At 43.6% G+C, this 20,404-nt stretch overlaps 2 protein-coding genes and 1 pseudogene across 2 annotated transcripts in view; all 3 read right to left on the bottom strand.

Moving 5' to 3' along the window:
* The window catches only part of LOC146478748 (exosome complex component RRP46-like), a 30,275-nt gene that overhangs the window by 1,834 nt on the left and 8,037 nt on the right, over nucleotides 1–20,404 (bottom strand). The window lies entirely within an intron of this gene.
* On the bottom strand, nucleotides 964–13,348 carry LOC146478750 (uncharacterized). Its single transcript, XM_085111683.1, has 2 exons — nucleotides 12,525–13,348; nucleotides 964–3,828 (listed from the first exon to the last, which is right to left on the bottom strand). Exons 1-2 carry the CDS (start codon nucleotides 13,346–13,348, stop codon nucleotides 3,576–3,578), a joined length of 1,077 nt encoding a protein of 358 aa, XP_084967809.1. The 3' UTR covers nucleotides 964–3,575.
* LOC146478749 (uncharacterized protein C17orf113-like) lies at nucleotides 13,528–17,120 on the bottom strand (annotated as a pseudogene).

Genomic DNA, 20,404 nt, shown 5'->3' with positions numbered 1-20,404 from the left:
GCAAATAACATTATTCTGGCAATGAAAGTCATACATTTAACGTAGCGTTATAGTTCGTAAACTCAAGAAAAGTTCATGAGTTCAGACTCGAATAGTACACAGTTTTTCTTTGTTGACTTAAGAAAGGGTTGAGGTAGCCTTTGTGGAGACTGCATTATTTAATGCAGTGTTGCCGTTCTCTAACCTCCAACGACTCTAACGGGAGTCATACCAAGCTTTCTTTTGAGTGGAGGAGGGTAAAGGCATAATGCCCCTAAAACGACTGTGTGGGAGGCTTGGTACTACCGGGAATTAACAAACTTGTTGCATCGTCCTTAAGATAAACGAATAGTGTTTTTATGAGCTGAGTTAGAGATTCCGTACGGGGGCGATTTCCCTAAAGCAGTCGCTTAATTTAATAATTGCTAATTAAGCCGTTTTCGTACAAAAAATATGACGAGAAATGGTTAATGTTCAAAGGGCGTGACGCATAACCACAAATAACGAAGAAGAATATCATTTGCGATAGTCTGTGTCCACCTCGTCCACAATCTCTGTGGAACTTAACAGTGTTAAATGTGTTGCTTGTAGTTAAGAATGACGAAGTGACCTCTCAGTTGTTCTTGAGGAGTTTTCGTATGAGTGATGTAAAACGAAAACCAAAGTAATTCCTCTGGCCAAATACGACAGACCCAAACAGCGCAATGAACCAATCAGAAAGCAAAGCAAATTCATGTAATCGGCGCCAAGCGCGGGAAAACGCGTCCGAGCCAAGACAGGATTGGGTTCGGTCTTGTTTTTCATTGGTTGACAAAGTAGTGTGACCACTTCTTCAATCACACAGTGAAGTAAACTAAAAGCAAAACCAACGAAAACGGAAAATTGGTTTCGACACAATGAAAACGGTGGATCTAATAATATTTGTCATGTATAACACATTTGGCTTAAATTAGACGTGAATAACAGTTTCAAATGAAAAAGACACAAATAGTCTATTGCACCTTAATAGTTCTCTAGGCTCAATTACAGACGTGACAAAATGCCGCATTACAAAGCCTTTATAACATGGTTAGATACAGAGCATATACATACAAGTTCACCACAAACATAACTGTACAAGGCACCAACACACAAAACCTCCAAGGTTTAGGGAAATATTCCTTCGCTTTTTATTACTACAGTGGCTTATCTAATGATACTCAGTGCCCTTTGGTTTGGAGCGGTCAGGTTCTCTCCAGTCCTTATACACAATCACTTGCTTATAACTTCTACATTAAGCTTTCTTTGCTCCTAGTTATTAAAAGATAAAAACATTAAAGTAAGTAATTTTTACATACGACCTGTACGGTCCCGCGCGCGTTTTCATTGCAAAACAATTGAGAACATTTCGGCTCGAGGGTCGTACGCATAAGCGCGAGCGGGGCCGCAAAAAGCCGTCTGGCCTTGCTAGAAGTAGGTACAAGCCAGCACTATGCGAATTGAACGATTTTGTCACACGTAAATAATCTAAATTATAAATTCAGACAATAGAGTGATAAGGAACATTACAGCTAATTTTACCTTGGAAAATCATACCTTGTTGGGATAATCATATCCTGTAAATCAACTATTAACAGTTTTGAATTGCATGGTCATATGATAAAACACTTGTTGACTGAGTTAGATCGGCCCGCACAGGAAAATATTTGGCTCTCGGTCACGGCACACGGACCTGCGCAATCCCACTCAGTCAATAAGAGCATATTAACAGAATACAGTCGAACCTGTATATAACGGCCCTCTATTAAGCGCCCAGTTTTTAAAGTCCCGATTGTTCGCTCATACAAACGCTGTATTTGTTACCTGTATTAGGCGGCCACCCTGTAGCAGTCCCATGTTTGTCTTTCTTTGTTATTTTCACCTGTATTAAGCGGCCACCCTTGAATGGAAACTAACCCATATGTTATTTTATACGGTATTTTATTGTGTTTAAAATGCGATCCAGCATCACTATAAAGAAGTAACATGTACAAAGCTACTGTAAGCTGATACTCGGCCGTGTAATATAGTTAACGCTTTTCAGATGTCCGCAATGTGCTGAAGTACAGTACCATATCACGAACGCCAAAAAAACGTTTGTTTTGAATATGCTTCACTCTTTAGCAAGAAATTCCTCTTTAATTAACTTGTTCTTCAGCCATGTGACGTTAAACATTGAGCGTAACAACTACGAAATGACGGAATGAGATATTTTGTTGTGAACTGTAAGTCATAGGAATAGAGCATTGTATACCGTAGGAGAGTAGAGGACAATTTATTGCATAGTACTTTTACACAATGTTACGTATATTATACCGTTAAGTTAAGAGTTGGCACTGAACTTTGTTTAAAGTATTGATCACTTAAAAGAGTGTTGATTGTCCTATTATTTCCTTGCATGAAGTGTTTTTGTATGATATGCCATTAAAATTGACATTAGACCACGCCCAGTGAGTATATTAAGTGATCCTGTATTAAGCGGCCACCTGTATTAAGCGGCCAGTTACTCAAGTCCCGAGGGTGGCCGTTATATACAGGTTGGACTGTATTACAATTTTTACCCTGTAATCTGCTTTGGACATCTTTTAAACTAACATTAAAATTTATACTACAAAACTAAACAACTAAACAGGGTACCACTTTCGGGCGGCTACTCCCTGCACAAGACTTATATGAAGTACCTCTCTGCATCTGGACATCCCCACCCTTTGGGGCAATGTTTCACAAACACAATTTGCATCCCTTTTATGCTGTGGCACCACAGCTTCGTCATTATAGTAGGAATGCTTCGTTGGTATTCAAATGACTACGTTTGTATGTTGAAAGGATTCAATGGCTTTTAATTCTGAAATCCTTTCCTCTGCAAATATAGAATGAGTGCACCTCTCCACACAACCCCACCCCCAGGCAATGAACAAATATAGAACAAGAGGCTAGCTTGTGCTGCTGGATTTGAAGCTGCAGTCCAAAGAAAGAAACATTTAGATATGATGTGTCACAGCTATGTGCATCTGGTTAATGAAGCCCCTATTTTGGTTACCTACTTCTTAAGTTTATATTAATGTCACTGTTCCGCGTTTAAGACGAGAGATTGAGAACAGTCTATAAGTAGACAAAACAACAACATGACCACACTGTTTGGCGTAATGGGAGACACATCCCCTGCGGTTGGCATGAGAAGCGACTACAATGATCCTTTGCGTTAAACAGTTTCGCAAGGTACGTGTGTTGTTGTGACTGCAAGTACCTACTGCGGGTTGGGCTTCACGTTCCAATAACTGCATTTTACAGTTTAGGTTGTAAAACTTTATTAAAAATTTCCAGGGGTACCTGAGGAAATTTCCAAGACAAAAAAGAATGCTAACGCCGGCCATTTTTAGAGTTGTAGGCTCACGGCACAAGTAATGAGTATATGACAGTCACGTTGAAAACGCAAATAACAAAAAGAGCTAAAAACACTAAAACAGTTTCTATGTTAGGCATTACTAAATCAGGTATCTAGTTTTCCTTTTCTTTTTGAATGAAAAATTGGTTTATTGGGTTAACAAAACTACAAACCACAGTCTGTCCATCTTCAATTATTTGCTTAAAAGCTCATCATAGCACTCACGACATTGTGGACCATTATCTGGACCACAGTAACCATCATGTCTCTTAGACTGGACACCAAACCACCGGCCACAATAGACCTCCCCAGTCCACCCCTGCCATTTGCCTTTTTTCCACAGGGAAACCACCCTGTCAGTCTCGAGTACTCTGCAAGCAGGACAGTTTGGACCATTGGTTGGTCCACAGTAGCCATTGTGTGCTGGACATTGGACACCAAAGTATCTGGAAAAAAATTAGCAACACAAAGATCTTATGGATTTATCCACTTTGAAGTACTTTTTACATACTCGCAGATACGATATCACGTTTGTCACATTTTAACCCAAGGGGACTCGCAGGTGAACTGATCATCTAGCAAACTGTATGGATTGCTACCTCAGCCTGTGGAGTATGCGGACTGTAATCTTAGGCCTGCTTGAAAATTTTGTTCAAAATGCCGTACTAAGCGGTTTTAGGCAAAGTTTGGTACCTTACTCTTTATTAAGCACTGTTAGTGGGATGGTTTGAAATGGATTCATTGATTTTAATGCTGTAAGATTTTCATAAGTTCTTTGTGTTTTCCCATAATAATAACATCCCATCCTATTATTGTAAACATTAGTTTGTCAATTGATAATGTCACGTTGTAAATTTTCAATTATGTGACCGAGAAATAAAGATATAATGTAATGTAATATAATGTAACGCATTGCATTGCATTGCAATGATTTCAGGTCCTCAGCCATGACTGCACAAGTGATTGGCAGCGATTTTAATTAAAGAGGATGATTATGTTGGCATTCCTACTCTTATCTCTGAGTTTTCAAAACTGAAAGTTACCACATGATCGTAATTAAATCAATCTATTTAGAGTATAGCAATTTATATTTCTTTTTCTTCATATGTTCACTTCTTTTCTTTTCTTTCTTTTTTTTCAATGTTTGTATGGCTCACTGACAAATTATTTATACATTTCTGTAAACTGTAATTAATTCTTATAAATCAGTCTTCTCACTACCCGCCTAGATTAGCTCCAGCTACTTGCGGGCTAGTGTTGTCCTCTAATTGTATGTTAATATTTTTGAATAAACTTGAACTTGAACTTGAACTTGAACTTCATGGCATATCTTGTTCCTTCCACTTTGGGCAGCAGAAGTCATCTTCTCTAGGCCTGAGCTGGGGGAAAAGTCAAGCCAATTGCAGCTGCTTCTTTTATTTTTATAGTGAAAAACTGGTTCGAGGTTTATTTTTACAGTTAAAAAGAACGTCCCCTTTCTCGCAGTCTGCTTTTGTTACTTATTAACCTGGATAATATATATTGTAGAAACTAAACGCGTAGTCATTTAGGTTATTGTGGTATTTTGTGTAGGAATGTTCTTGTCTATATCTCGTGCGTGCGGTATTTGTAGTTGCGTAATTTAGTGTTATTTATTCACATTTTTGTTCACAAGTCTTGGCAGTTTATATAGAATTTTTGGCCGTTTTAGCGGAGTATATCTCTTCACCGCGAGAGCAGTTTGTCAACCTACAAGTTTGTTCGTCCGCTATACGATTCAGGACAGTCGGTTTTTTCCAGTTACTTTGGTTTGCACCCAGCTCCGCAACAAATGTAAGTGTCGGTTTTTCCTGCGCGCCATCTATTTGCGCTAGTTCATTTTGTAAGGTTTTGTTTGCTTGTTTTGTTCTAGTTTTAACCGCTTCGCTTCGCTTCACTTCACCGTCTCACTTCATCGCTACGCTGTTTAGCAGTTTCTTCGCCGCATCTTTTGGAGGCAGTTTTCGTTTGCCGTTCTTTCAATAAAGCGTGTTATTATTACGGAATGCTGGAGTTTCTTCTACCGTTGTGGTCATTACATCGTTAAAAATTTGTTACACCCGAGTTATTCAAGTTGCGATGTCGGCAGTTGGTGAAGATGTCTTGAACGAAAAGCTTCTTCGCCTCAAGAATTCTAGATCGGGCCACTTATCGACTGTCACCGCCAGGTTGAATGAAATCGATGCGTTGCTCTCAAACGAGGAGAACATTGATCTCGTGAAGGAAAAGTTAACCGATTTTACCGTTGCTTTCGAGGCCTTTAAAGAAGCGCACATTTTTTACTTATCGTACGTTCAAGACGAGACATGCATCGCGAGGTGCCAAGAATCTTTTGATCGTGAGGTTGTACGAAGGGACGACTTTCCCGGCGGGTCCAAGAATGGATCGTAAGAACTGAAGAAGCGGTTCGGTTAAACTCTCAAGTTAGTCCGGATGATTCGGCGAGCAATGGTGGTTTTCGGTTCGCCTCTAAATCTTCAAGAAGACCCGGGCGTTCGAGCTGTAGCCGTGGTTCGCGCGAGAGTAGTTGTTCATCCCTGTCCGTGGTAAGAGCGAAGGAGGCAGCTCGTACTGCGGAGTTGAAAGCAGAAGCAGCAGTTTTCAAGAAGCGCCAATTTCTAGAAGAGCAAAGGTTCCGTCTCAAGCAAGAGGAAAAGCTTTTGTCTTTGGAGACTGAAATTGCCAAATCACAAGCCAGAGAACAAGCTTTAGCGTCCGTGGTGGACCCTAATCCGCGCGTGGTTCTTCCAAGTCCCGGGTTTATGGATCCTGATCCGCATATAGCTGCTGCAGATCCTGATAAAGTGGACGCGAATCGGCCTTTAGCTGTTCCAAACCCAGCCAGCGCAGAATCTAATCCGCGTTTGATCGTTCCAAGTCCGGTCACGTTGGAAACCAGTCATCCGGGACGAACTTCGTCAGCACCAGTTGCTCAAGGTCACTCCACTATGAGCCCAGAAGCGCAGGAATGGCCCCAGCGTCTGTTCGTCACCAACAGAGATGGGTCTCTTTCTGGTTCTACTCAGTCTGGTGCGCTGTCTTCGCCTAGTGAGAGGGCTTTTCATGAGATGCTGGAGTTACACCAACACCAAAACGCATTACAGCGACAACGGAACAAGATCGTGGAGATGCTTGCGACGCAACAAAAGAAAAGTTCACTTCCCCATCCCAAAGTTCCTATTTTTGACGGCAGTCCCATGGAGTACGGTCCCTTTATCAGAGCCTTTGAGAACATAATTGAGTCCAAAACTTCGAGCAGTAGCGAGAGGCTGTACTACCTTGAACAGTATACTAGTGGTGACGTAAAGGAGCTCGTGAGATCCTGCCAGTTTCTCCCTCCTGATAGGGGATACCCTGAAGCTACGCGCCTGATGAAAAAGAAGTTCGGGAACGACTTCCGCGTCGTAGCTGCGTACGAGAGCAAGGCCTTGAATTGGCCGGAGGTGAAGGCTGAGGACGCCGTGGGGCTCAACAGGTTCTCCCTTTTCCTTATGAGATGCAAAAACGCCATGGAGGGCAGTGGTCACCTGACCAAGCTTGAACAACCAGACACTGTACGGAAACTAGTCCTGAAGCTGCCTTTCAATTTGAGAGTAAGATGGCGCCGCTTGGTCGATGATATCATGGAGACTGAAACAAGAGCTATACGGTTCCGCGATTTCGTCGAGTTCGTGGATCATGAAGCCAGAGTGGTCACTAATCCCGTGTTTGGAAGTATTGTTGAAGACACGAAGCCCAAGTTGGATAGGCGAGACGGCCGTTTGCAGAAAGGATCTCTTACGAAAAGAGCCGGAGAACTTAGTTTTGCTGCACAAGTGGGAAGTAGCCAGAATGCACCTACCGGTTTTGCACCCGCTCGTGGTACACCCCCTTCAGTAGGAGAAGTATCGTGTCTATATTGCCAGGCTGGTCACACCCTAGAGAACTGCATCTCTCTTAGAAATCGTCCGTACATGGACCGAATAGAGTTCCTGAAGTCCAAAGGCCTCTGCTTTGGTTGTCTGTCCAGTGATCACGCCGCAAAAAATTGCCCTGGGAGAAAATCGTGTACGTTTCCTAACTGTACTAAGAAGCATCCTGCAGTCCTACACACGAGCTCTGTAGCTCGAAAGCAACAAGCTGAAAATCCACCCGCCAATCCGTCGGCACGCGAGGGAGTCGCGCGCGTTCAGAACGCTTTGGTAAACCCAGATGGAAAAATCAAGACTGCCAATAATGAATGCCTCTCAAGGACAGGCATGGCTGTGGTTCCGGTGAAAGTCTGGATCAAAGGGAGTAAAACGCCGACAGTCACCTACGCCTTTCTGGACAGCGGTAGTTCCTCCACGTTTTGCACCGAGGCCTTGATGAGGCAGCTAGGAGTGAGTGGTCCAAAAACTACAATTTCTCTAACAACATTGGAAAAGAAGGACAGTCTTGTGGACAGTTTTGTTGTTACAGATCTTACCATCTCCGATCTGGACGAGAAGGTTTTCATTGACCTCCCAACACTGTACACAAGACCCAGCATACCTGTGTCGAGAGAGGATATACCCACTCAGGATGACGTTGACAAATGGCCACACCTAAGAGGGGTGCACCTGCCCAAAGTTGATGCAGAGATTGGCCTGCTCATCGCAAGTGACGTCCCTGAGGTTCTAGATCCTTTGGAAGTAAAGCATAGTCAAGATGGCGGCCCTTACGCCTCGCGAACGAGTGAACGGATGGGCGGTTAACGGCCCGTTGACCCGTTGTCTTCGTGGTTCTCGTTCATCGAATTTCTTTATTAAGGCCGACACTGAGCTGCACCAGATGGTACAACACTTCTACAACCGCGACTTCGGTGAGTCGATTGCTGATAGCCAGACTGAACTTTCCCAAGATGAGCGCCGTTTCATGGAAAGCGTAGAGGAATCCGCAGAGCTGAAGGACGGCCATTACGAAATCGCCTTACCTTTCAGAAACCGTCAGCATCCAGTTCCAAACAATCGAGTTCAAGCAGAACAGCGTTCTATGTGGCTGAAGAGGAAGTTGGAGAAGAACCCGAAGTTGCTCGACGACTACAAAGTCTTCGTTCGGGACATTGTCGCAAAAGGTTACGCCCAAAGGGTTCCTGTGCAACAGAAGGAGTCAGCCTGCGAAGGCAAGACATGGTTCATCCCTCACCATGGAGTTTATCACCCGCATAAGCCTGGGAAAATTCGTGTCGTCTTCGATTGTTCGGCAAAGTACAAGGGAAAGTCCCTCAATGATCTGCTGTTGAAAGGACCAGATCTCACAAATTCTCTCTTGGGTGTCCTAGCAAGATTTCGTCAGGAACGCGTTGCAGTAATGGCGGACATCGAGGCAATGTTCCACCAAGTTAGAGTTCCAGAATGTGATCGTTCATTTCTTCGTTTCTTGTGGTGGCCGGATGGCGATTTGTCACGCGCATTGGCGATTTACCAGATGACCGTCCATCTGTTCGGTGCAGTGTCTTCGCCTGCCTGTGCCAATTTTGCCCTTCGTAAAACAGCCGATGATAATGTCCAGCACTTCTCCTCTGATGTGACGAATACGATCAAACGGAACTTTTACGTCGATGACTGCCTTAAGTCGCTCCCGTCAGTTAAGGATGCTATTGCGCATGTCAAAGAGTTGTGTAGTCTGTCGCAGCGAGGAGGTTTCCGATTGACAAAGTGGATCAACTCCAGCCGAGAAGTTCTAGAAAGCATTCCTGTGAAAGAGCGCGCACAAGAAATCAAGAAGCTAGACCTTCAGAAAGACGAGTTACCAGTCGAACGCGCACTTGGTGTCCAGTGGCGAATAGAGGGCGACACATTCGGTTTTGATGTTAATCTCAAGTCCAAGCCCCCTAACCGTAGAGGCATTTCGTCTGTGGTAGGATCAATCTTTGACCTTTTTGGTTTCGTTGCACCCTTCGCCTTGACTGCTAAGAAGATTTTGCAGGACCTATGTCGCTTAAAGTTGGGTTGGGACGACGAAGTGCCTACAGAACACGGCGTACGTTGGCAAGGATGGCTAGTGGACCTCCCTAAGCTGTCACAGCTTACGATAGATCGCTGCCTTAAACCAGCCGACTTTAAGGACATCGCATCCAGTCAGCCTCACCACTTTTCGGATGCTTCGGAAATTGGTTTCGGATCAGTTTCGTATCTACGTCTGGTCGATAGCAGAGGCAGAATTCACTGTACCATTCTCCAAGGGAAGTCACGCCTGGTGCCCCTCAAGCAAGTAACAGTTCCACGTTTAGAGCTTTCGGCCGCAACAGTTTCGGTCCGTTTGGATAAAGTTTTGAAGAGAGAGCTCGAATTGCCGCTAACCGATGCGTCAACCTTCTGGACGGACAGCACGTCTGTGTTGCGTTACATAAAGAATGAGAACAAGCGGTTCCACACGTTCGTGGCCAATCGTATAGCCATGGTGCGAGACGGGTCTCACCCGGACCAGTGGAGGCACGTGGGAGGAGATCTTAATCCTGCTGACGACCTTTCAAGAGGGTTATCAGCGGAGGCTCTTCTTAACTCCGAGCGTTGGATAAAGGGGCCGGAGTTTCTCTGGATGCCAAAAGAGTTTTGGCCCCCTGATCCTTTATCACTGGGCAGTGTTCCAGATACGGATCCAGAGGTGAAGGTGAACGCTAAAGCCAACGTGACGTCATTGGCACAGCCCTTTTGTCCTTTAGTGGAGTATTTTCAGAGAACCTCCTCTTGGTTTCGCCTGAAGAAGTCGATTGCTTGGTTCCTTCGCTACCGTGAAAGTTTGCTGATGGCTAGTACAGGCAAGAAGGTCACGAAGTCCACTCCAGCTACGCCCAAACCGCCTATCACCGTTCAAGAAATAAAGACAGCAGAATTGGAGATTTTAAAGTGTGTTCAGCAACATCATTTCCCCGAAGAGTTCCACTCACTTACCCAATCTGCAAGCAATGGTGTGCCGCATGTCAAGAAGAATAGTTGCCTTCGGAGACTGGATCCAGTTCTGATTGATGGTCTTCTGCGTGTCGGCGGGAGACTGGATCTAGCATCAGAGCCGTTTGACGCTAAGCACCAGATTATCCTGCCAAAGAACGATCATGTGTCCAACCTGCTAGTCGAGCACTATCATCAGATTTCCGGACATTCTGGTAAAGGATACGTGCTGAGTCTTCTACGCGAACGATTCTGGATTGTAAAGGCAGGATCCGCAGTTAAGAGGGTGTTGTCGAGGTGTGTAAATTGTCGGCGTCGCCAAGGTCCTGCGTGCGAGAAGAAGATGGCAGATCTTCCAGTGGATCGTCTAACCCCAGATCAACCACCCTTCTCTCGCGTTGGTGTCGATTGCTTTGGCCCTTTTCAAGTGCGGCGTGGGCGAAGCCTTGCTAAAAGATACGGAGTCATTTTCACCTGTCTTGAGATTCGTGCTGTACATATCGAAGTCGCGCACAGTCTTGACACCGATTCGTTCCTGTTGGCGCTTAGAAGGTTTATCGCAAGGAGAGGCTAGGTCAAGGAGATCCGTTCAGATAACGGCACAAATTTTACAAGTGGCGAGAAAGAGCTCCGCGAATCCGTAAAGGCATGGAATCAAGAGAAAATTCACGAAAGTCTGTTACAGAAGGAAATTGTGTGGTCTTTTAATCCTTCTCACGGCTCGCATTTTGGCGGTGTTTGGGAGAGATGTATTCGAACAACCCGGAAGATTCTACGAGCCCTTCTCCGGGAGCAAATCACCGACGATGAAAGTCTAGCCACCTTGATGTGCGAGGTTGAAAGTATTTTGAACGGTCGTCCGATTACCACTATTTCCAGTGACCCGCGGGATCAGGAGCCTTTGACACCAAACCACTTGCTGCTACTACGCTCTGAGCCTTCAATGCCACCAGGGCTGTTCCGTAGAGGATCTTCTGTCACGACGAAGGTGGAGACAGGTCCAGTATCTAGCAGACATCTTTTGGAAAAGATGGACCAAAGAGTACTTGCCTCTTCTTCAAAGCAGGCAAAAATGGCTACGCCCCAGAAGAAATTTAGCTGTTGAGGATGTGGTGCTTGTTGCCGTGGAAAATTCGCACCGTAATTCGTGGCCTCTCGGAAAGGTTGTCGAAGTGTTTCCGGACAGCAAAGGCCTGGTTCGTCGAGCGAAAGTAAAGGTTAAATCTGGCGTTCTTGAAAGACCAGTTGACAAGCTTTGTCTCATTGTTGAAAGAGAAGACACTGTGTGATATGAACTTTAAGGATTTCAGCGAGAGCTTACTACGGATTACAACCGGACACGTAATTGAAATAGAAATGAACATTTTCTTGTACTGGTTTTCGGGTAGTTTGCGATTATTCACACGCGTGTAGTCTCGCCGCGTGTTTCTTTTGCGTTATTACCCTAGTTAGTCTCGCGTCGCTAGCTTTATTTAGCTATCGCTATCTTGCAATGTACAAGTCTTTTTTTTTAAGGGTCGTTTAGTTTATTATAATAATTGTAAGTGTTTTCGCCCGTGTTTCAACACTTAGGGGCCGGTGTAGAAACTAAACGCGTAGTCATTTAGGTTATTGTGGTATTTTGTGTAGGAATGTTCTTGTCTATATCTCGTGCGTGCGGTATTTGTAGTTGCGTAATTTAGTGTTATTTATTCACATTTTTGTTCACAAGTCTTGGCAGTTTATATAGAATTTTTGGCCGTTTTAGTGGATTCAGGACAGTCGGTTTTTTCCAGTTACTTTGGTTTGCACCCAGCTCCGCAACAAATGTAAGTGTCGGTTTTTCCTGCGCGCCATCTATTTGCGCTAGTTCATTTTGTAAGGTTTTGTTTGCTTGTTTTGTTCTAGTTTTAACCGCTTCGCTTCGCTTCACTTCACCGTCTCACTTCATCGCTACGCTGTTTAGCAGTTTCTTCGCCGCATCTTTTGGAGGCAGTTTTCGTTTGCCGTTCTTTCAATAAAGCGTGTTATTATTACGGAATGCTGGAGTTTCTTCTACCGTTGTGGTCATTACATATATCTTAACAGACATTTTGGTGTGCAGTATTGTTGTATATTGTTACTCGCAGTCTGTATTTTGATCCCTCAAAATACAACTAAACTTGTAAAACATTACCGCGATACTATACCCCAAAACATGAAGAGATGTTTGACATGATATGCAATTAAGGATAAATTTAGTCGGTGCTGCTTACCTTCCACAGTACCACAGACCAGTGAAACCCCTGGATGGAGAATAACGCGGTCCTTTGCAGGGTCGATAAAGATTGTTCAAGGAGACTTTATCCAGCTCGCTCATTTCTCTGTTGAGCTCTTTGTGTGGTTTGGTGAACCAAACTCGGTCTCCTGAGTTACGCGATAATATCCCATCTTCGGGGTACAGCATAATACTGAAGGGGTCAAATCGGGTTAAACCAAACAGCTCATCTTTCTCGCAATACTGTGCTCCTTCGCTCTTTACATCGATGGAGCCACTTCGATCTCGTCGCTGATGTTCGTGGCCAAAGCCAAGGGCATGTAGAAGCTCATGACAGCTCGTCCTCCTCATTTGATGCCATCCATCATGAAGACACACTTTTGCCGGCGAAAAATTCAGGTCAAGAATGTTTGAAGAAGTGAAACATTCATTTTCGTCTGTTCCACATATCAATACTTTCGCAATAAACTTATCATTCGTGGTGTAAAGACAGAGCCCTGGTGCAACTTCGTTGATGTCTCTGATGGTTTGTTTCAAATGTTCTATCCAGGATGGTGCAACATAAGACAATTCTGAAGATCTTCGATCATGCTCAATCCAAATAGGGACACAAACCTGTTCAATTCTTTCTCCCAGCCTCTGAAGGCTCTGTATCTTGTAGTACTCACCAGGGGATCGGGAAGGTTTATGAGCATCGTAGAGATTGGCGAGATCACGCAAAGCCGTGAGAAAATAGTGTGATGTGTAGCCGTTGCTTGCGGCCTTCTCTGTAGTCAATACCTTAGAACTTGCTTGCACTTTTACAGATAGACAGTGGCCCATAGTCGAAGAGTGCTATGATTCTCAATGATAGTGCAGTCCCAGGGTCTTTCGGCCATTTTTAGCCCATTGGGTGCCAGGAATAATTTTGTGCACTGGGAAACTTATTTGTGCACTGAAAAATATATTTGTGCATTGCATAAATGGGCCACTGTACATCTGCGCCCTGTGGTAAACCTGAAGACATGGACGACGAAGCGCAATCACGTTTTGCATATGTCTTCGATGGCGACTCTGTACGACCGGGAGCAAGCCGGCTGACTCATATCATTGACTAGAAAGAAGGCCGGAAGCAACGGCTACACATCACACGATTTTGTCACGGCTGTGCATGATCACGCCAATCTCTACGATGCTGATAAACCTTCCCGATCCCCTCGTGACTCCAGGGGTTTCAGTATTTTTTGAAGTAGGAGGGTGCTAATGGTTGAGTAGGCGGGGAAGGTAGGCACTCGATGGCCGGAGGCCAGAGCCTGTAGGGGGGTCCGGGGGCATGCTCCCCCGGAAAATTTTGAAAATTGGACTCTCGGAAATGCATTTTCCAGCATTCTGAGGAGGAAATCTTCAAGTTTTATGGCCTTCATTTTGCTGGCAAAAACTGCCGAGGTTTTAAAATTTTATTTCCTTAGATACTTGAACACACATGTAACATAACCCACCACACAACACGACTTCAAGAAAAACAGTACTGGCATGGGTTAAACTATTAAAATTGGCAAGTGAAATCACCAGAATAAGATATACAACCACACACCGAACTACAGTGTGTTCTTTAATGCAGTTTCTGGGCCTGCAAATGTAAAAGAATTTCTTCAATTGCTTTCGTTAACATAGCTTATCTTGTTTTCTGCTTTCACAAGTTAAATACATAGGCCTATCTTGTTTTCTGCTTCACTAACAAGTTAACTTACTCACAATACATTTTACATTGCTTTTACAGTTCCTCAATTAACTCTTTAGCTCATTGTTTTTCTCAACAAACAAGTGAGAAAATGAGTCCTACTCAAAGTCAGAGCCATAGTCAGAATCATCACCATCTGAATCTGGCAGCTCCAATGCCTTTGAAGTTCCATTTACTTCTTCTGCAATTGAAGGTTCACTCGTCTGCACACCAGCATCCACAACTGTTGCAGCAGCTGCATTCTCATTCATTACTGAACTGACTGAACTGGCCCCAACTGACGTGCTGACAAACTTTGGAGGACACTTTCTCCTTGGTTTGGCAGCTAACCAAGCCGCAACAGAAGAATCAACAACCACTTCAAATTCCTTGCTCCCCACTTCAGGTCCATTAATTAGAATGTGAAGAAGGGAATTGAGCATGTCGTTCTTCATTCTACTGCGAAGTTTTGTCTTCATCAGCTTCAAAGAGCTGGCACCCCTTTCTGGCCACGCATTAGACACTGGGAGAGAAATTACTGACTCTGCCACCTTCGCAACCAGGGGGAGGTTGAAGGGAACCAGATCTTTCATAACCAATAGCTTCTGGAGGCACCAGTCAGTTGGAGTGATTGAAGGGTTACTTCCAGTGCTTCCAGGGGGCTTTCTAACTTCCTCAGGCAGGTCCTTCTTCCATTTCAGCAAGTCGTACTTGAATACCTGCCACTCGTCCATCAGCTGCTTTTTGTCACTTTGGTCATCCAAGTACTGTTCTGCTAGCAGTGTCACTGCTGCATTGCCATACTCAGCAAATCCTGGTTGGCCCCTTTCTGGAACTTGGGATGGATCAAAAATGCTGAAAGTGGACAGAAGTGGAAGGCCAGGAAATCTATTCTTTATGGTATCTTTCAATGAATTTACATATTTCGTCAGGAAATTGCGGAGATACAGCTTGTCTCTGTCAGAAGCAGTTAGATCAGCTTGTTCCAATCTGCCTCCAGGTGATAGATCTCGTAGAAATTCTGTGACTGGCACTCCTGTCTGGGCAATCTTGTCAAGGTCATCAGTGCACTTCTGTATTGCTGGCTGAATGTGTGAGAAGGAAACCTTTCCTTGCTGGAACGTACAGCTGAGCTTGTTGAGAAGGGGAAGTATGTGATGCATGACTGTTGCCATTCCAATGAATTTAACTTTGTGCATCTTTCCAAGGAGACCTGCTGCCTGGGCATCTTTCTTGTCAAGTTGCTTTAGTGTAAGCATGAGGGGTATGTAATCTCTATGTACACCCTCTACAGCCTTGCCAAGAGACAGCCATCTCGTACGAGTGGCTTTAGCAAGTCTATGCAGGCACTTATCTTTAGCCTTTTTAGAAGGCTCTTGCAGCTTTTTGAAATTCAGTTGGATTTTAAGATATGCTGCAAGCCGTCTGGGGGAATTTTCAAAAAATTTCCAGACCTGAAAAAGCCATCTCTCAACTTCCTGCACGTATGCAATGCCCTCATTTGTGTCACAGCAAGCAAGTGACAGTTTATGGCAGATGCAGTGAATACTGACAAGGTGTTTGTTCAATTCTTTGAGTCTTGTGGCCACACCACTGTTTGGGCCAGTCATCACTGATGCTCCATCACTGCAAAGGCCGTTGAGCTTCCCAATTGGCAAATCACATTGATTTAACTCTGCCACCAGAGTAGTCATTATGGTTTCTGCATTTGCAGAATCTGATTCAGCAAGGAGATCGTTAGCACTTAGAAACTTAATCTCTGTGCTTCCAGAAGTGCTGTTCCAAAACTGCACGAATGTTATTAATTGCTAAGTAACAGCAATGTCTGTCACCTCATCAATTAGGAGACCATAAAACCCTGCTTTCTTTATTTCTTTGATGATCAAGTTCTTGATCACATCCCCAGTTGTCAAGAATATTTTTCTCACCGAAGCGGGAGATTTGTGGTCAAAATACTGCATTTTGTCTAATCCAACCGCCCGAAACAGATTCAGCAATGAAAAAGACTTGGCGTTAGCAACCGCCTCCTTTGCCAACCAGTACAAAGCTGCAAAAGCATTGTACAGAACATCATTGCGAAAAGTTTCTCTCTCTTCATACTGTCGATGAAATGTCGATACCCTTTGATTCATCTCGGCTTCCACAGCGGCTTCATGCATTTTGGTTGTAGCATGTTCTCTAGTCTGATCGCCTCTTTTCAGTATCTTGTGCTGGGCGTGTTGCTAAATACAGCAGCATTGTTCTGCGTGTTCAACGTTTTGTGTTTGTGACAAAGAAGGCAGAACATGCCTTGATTTTCTGAGAAAAGCAGCCACCAAACTCCTGTGGTATTGTCATAGGCTAGTTCTTTTTCTTCGACCCAGCTGTGATAAAATCGTCTCTTCTTCAGGATCTTCTGTCTCGCTTATTCATCTTGCGAGAAAACTTTGCAACTTTTCTTTTTGCACTCATAGTAATTGTGCAGGTTAGATAGCTCACATTTTTCTATTTCCGATAACATCATGTCACCTGCCACTGCTTTAAACACATTTGGCCCTCGAGATTTCACTTGTTGTGAGCGACCCGATTGTGCGGCTTCGTTTGTACAAGACACAGTTTCCGTGTCCCCAACTTCCACTTGCACTGAAGCCGTGGTCGAATCGTCTGAAATGCCGAGTTGTATGGGTTTCGACAAAACGCTGACCCCCGGGTCAGCTGACCCCCAACTGACCCCCTCAAAAAATCTCAGGGAAAAACAAAAAGTGTTAAATTAAAGTTATAAACCAACCTGAAATTTCCAAGATGACGGAATGCAACACAAAGCATGAGGAACGGATACACCTGTTTCTCACCATAAACTAACGTTCCGATGCACCCAGTTCTCGTTGTGACCAAAATAGTTTGAAAGGGCTTCATGATATCATCATGAAGTTGACAACCATTCAAGTAGCCAAAATCGCCGCTAGACAGAAGATTTTTGAATTGCAAACAAAGAATCAAGCGTCTTTTCGAAAAAAAATCCCAGTTCCACTAGGTAACTTTTAAAAAAAAATTCAGTAAGCTTCAAAAGCCGATGATCGTAACTGATGTTCGAAAGTCAATTTTCTGACAGGAGCGAATTGTTTTCGTTTCTTAATTGTATTACAAGTAGGGCAGGCGAACTGTGGCAGTCGGGCAAAAGTACAGCAAGGTCAAACAATCTGTAACAAATGATTTCAGGAAAATGCGTCGTCTGACCCTGTGGGTTAGGGGGAGGAGTCAGACTAGAAAATGCGTCGGGTAATTTTGTGAGGTTTTTTGTTATAAGCCATTTCTAGTACGACAAAACAATGATTAAACAAGCTAAAGATGACCTATGTAAGATTAGAACGGAAGCAAATTTAGGAAGAAATTTTGAAAAATAAATCAATCAATCAAAATAAACTACTCACCCGACATCGCCAGCGAGGGAATCCGTCTGCGCGGGAATAGCGAACCAGAGCGGGACCTGGAATCTATTTCTGCTGTATTTTACCGTGGGAATTGTTTCCAGACGTTGTTTCGTGACAACAGTCAACAGTCAAACGTTAAATTGAGCGGTAACTCACTCGACATTTGCGCTGTTTCATCTTGCAGGTTAGAGATTTTTTTATTTTCCCTGAGATTTTTTGAGGGGGTCAGTTAGTGGGTCAGTTGGGGGCAGTAGGGGGTCAGAGTTTTGTCGAAACCCGAGTTGTATTGAGTAAGTTTACATTACAGACAACAAAAATTTCACACATGAAAATTTGCCTTATAATGTATCAACTTATACGCTTCTAAGTTTAGGGGGTTTTTTTTACGCGTAATATAAACGAATTTTTCCGTCACCAAAAATAGGTAGCCATTCTGATTCATTAGAAGAATATTCCGGTTAACCCATCGAATTCGCGAAGGGAGCAACGATGCATGTAAATATTACGCATGTAAACTGGCTATTTGTATTAACAGTACTGTTATTTGACTATTTTTTAATCACAAACAAGTTTATAATTCAGAACACTTGAAGCAGAAAGATCAGCCGGGAGGTATGCAGCTGTTTCGACAAAGGTTGTCCAAAAAGCCTAAAAGCGTACGCGACAATACCGAAAGGTAGTTTGGGAAATACCCAATAAATTTCAATAAAAGCTCAGAATCCATATTGCCCGCCATCTCAAATCTTCGCCGTACGGTCGAGGCGATATAAATTTTGAGCTATCATTGAAGTTTTTTTTAGGTATTTCTTAGACTACCTTTCGGCATTGTCGCGTACGCTTTTACGCTTTTTTGGACGACCTTTGTCGAAACAGCTGTATTTAGTATTGCGCGCTCAAAGGTCGTTACGGTTCAATGATTCTTTTGAAATGCAATTCACGTTCACTTGACATCGCTCAGAGTTTTAAAAAGTTGAACTGTGAAATGTTAAAAAAAACTGACCTTTTGATTTCTTTGGAACGACGGCGAAAAAACTATCAAGGACGCCTTGAGTATACGCAGGTCTCTTGTTCGTGTTAACCGCCATCACAAATGGGCCAAATGGCCATGTGCTTTTCAGTCACGTAAAACATCACGCGCATCTGTTATGTAACACCTGAAGAGGGAGTCCTGGGCCCCGTTGTTCGAAAGACGGGTTAAATTAACCTCAGGTTAGGCCAAAGCAACGACGCAAGCATAAGCACAAGCACAAGAGAATGGAACGATTTCCATTCTCTTGTGCTTGTGCTTATGCTTGCGTCGTACGTGTAAACCGGGACGACGCAAGCATAAGCATAAGCGCAATGAAAGGAAAACAGTGACCAGTTGTCAGCGTACAATTTAGTTACTCATGCGTTGCCAGTTGGAATCAAATCTCATCAAATCTCGGCTGCTTCAGCGCTTGCGTATGTCACGTTATGCTTATGTTTATCGCACGTGTAGACATCCTTGTGCTTGTGCTTGTGCTTATTCTTATGCTTGCGTCGTACGTGTCAACCAGGCTTTATGACACTAGAGGAAAAGGGGCAATATTTCGTTCTAAAGTGCGTTGGACGGAGGAAGGCGAGAAGCCGACCAAATACTTATATTTACAGGAGATCTCTCGGTTAAAATAACATGAAAGCAGCACCACTATGTCAGTATTTTGTGAGTTTTTCTGGATACAAAAAATGGAAAAAATCTAACGAGTGCATTTTCTAAAAATTAAGGAAAAGCATTATTTGTGGACGGTTAATAGCTTGCTGCGTTGCCATGGCAACGGCACCTTGCTCAACAAGAAGTATCAAAATTTATTCCTTCTTTGTTAATCTTGCACCATCCTAATTTCGGGTTCTCAGAAGTACGTAGTTTTCAAATAATGTTTACCAACACCTGTGTTCTAGAAATCTGTGTTCGGTCACCTTAAACCAGATCCCGACGGTAATGTCATTGTAGATGAAAAAGAAATCATGCGCGAAATTCACTCTTATTATGCTGATTTATATAAATCGGAGGTGGATAGTGATAAAAGCGATGACAGTGACTTCAATAACTTTACTGCCAATCTAGAACTGCCGAAACTATCTGACGATGAAAGGGATGAAATTGAAGGAAAGCTAACTCTTGAAGAATGCCAGAATATATTGAAGACATTAAAATTAGGAAAGTCTCCAGGAGAAGATGGTTATACTGTCCAAATGTTCAACTGTTTTTTTGAAATTCTTGGTCAGGATCTACTGAACAGTAATGGAAATGGTAATGGTAATGCATTTATATACCGCATTTTCTATTCATATATATTCAAATGCGGTTTACATCAGCATATGTCCATTAGCGACCTCATCCTACCCACCCAACCCATGAAATCATGAAACAGCACAAAGACCAGACCAGCACACCGGGAACTCCATGCCCTACTCTTTGCAATTAGTGTCTGGGTTCTTTAACGTCCCACAGGGTTATGAACATTGAAGTGTTGTGAGACGGGGCCTACGGTTTATCGTCCTTATCCGAGAAGACTAGAAAGTCTAACCATTTGCAGATGTCATTGCAAAGGCAGCACCTTCTCCTCAGTTATTTAAAGACCCTGAGTGTTGGTCCGGCCGGGGTTTGAACCCACGACCTCCCGCACGGTAGTCCGATCCTCAATCAACTGAGCTAACCGGTCGGCGGTACAGTCTTAATGCTTCTTACGACGTTGGCGAGCTGTCAATTTCTCAAAGAAGAGGTGTCATAACACTTGTTCCAAAAGA

This window comes from Pavona decussata, unplaced genomic scaffold (assembly GCF_977016875.1).
Source record: "Pavona decussata unplaced genomic scaffold, jaPavDecu1.1 SCAFFOLD_64, whole genome shotgun sequence".
Lineage (NCBI taxonomy): Eukaryota > Metazoa > Cnidaria > Anthozoa > Scleractinia > Agariciidae > Pavona > Pavona decussata.
The sequence above is the reverse complement of the archived record's forward strand: the minus strand, read 5'-3'. Positions and strand labels throughout refer to the sequence as shown.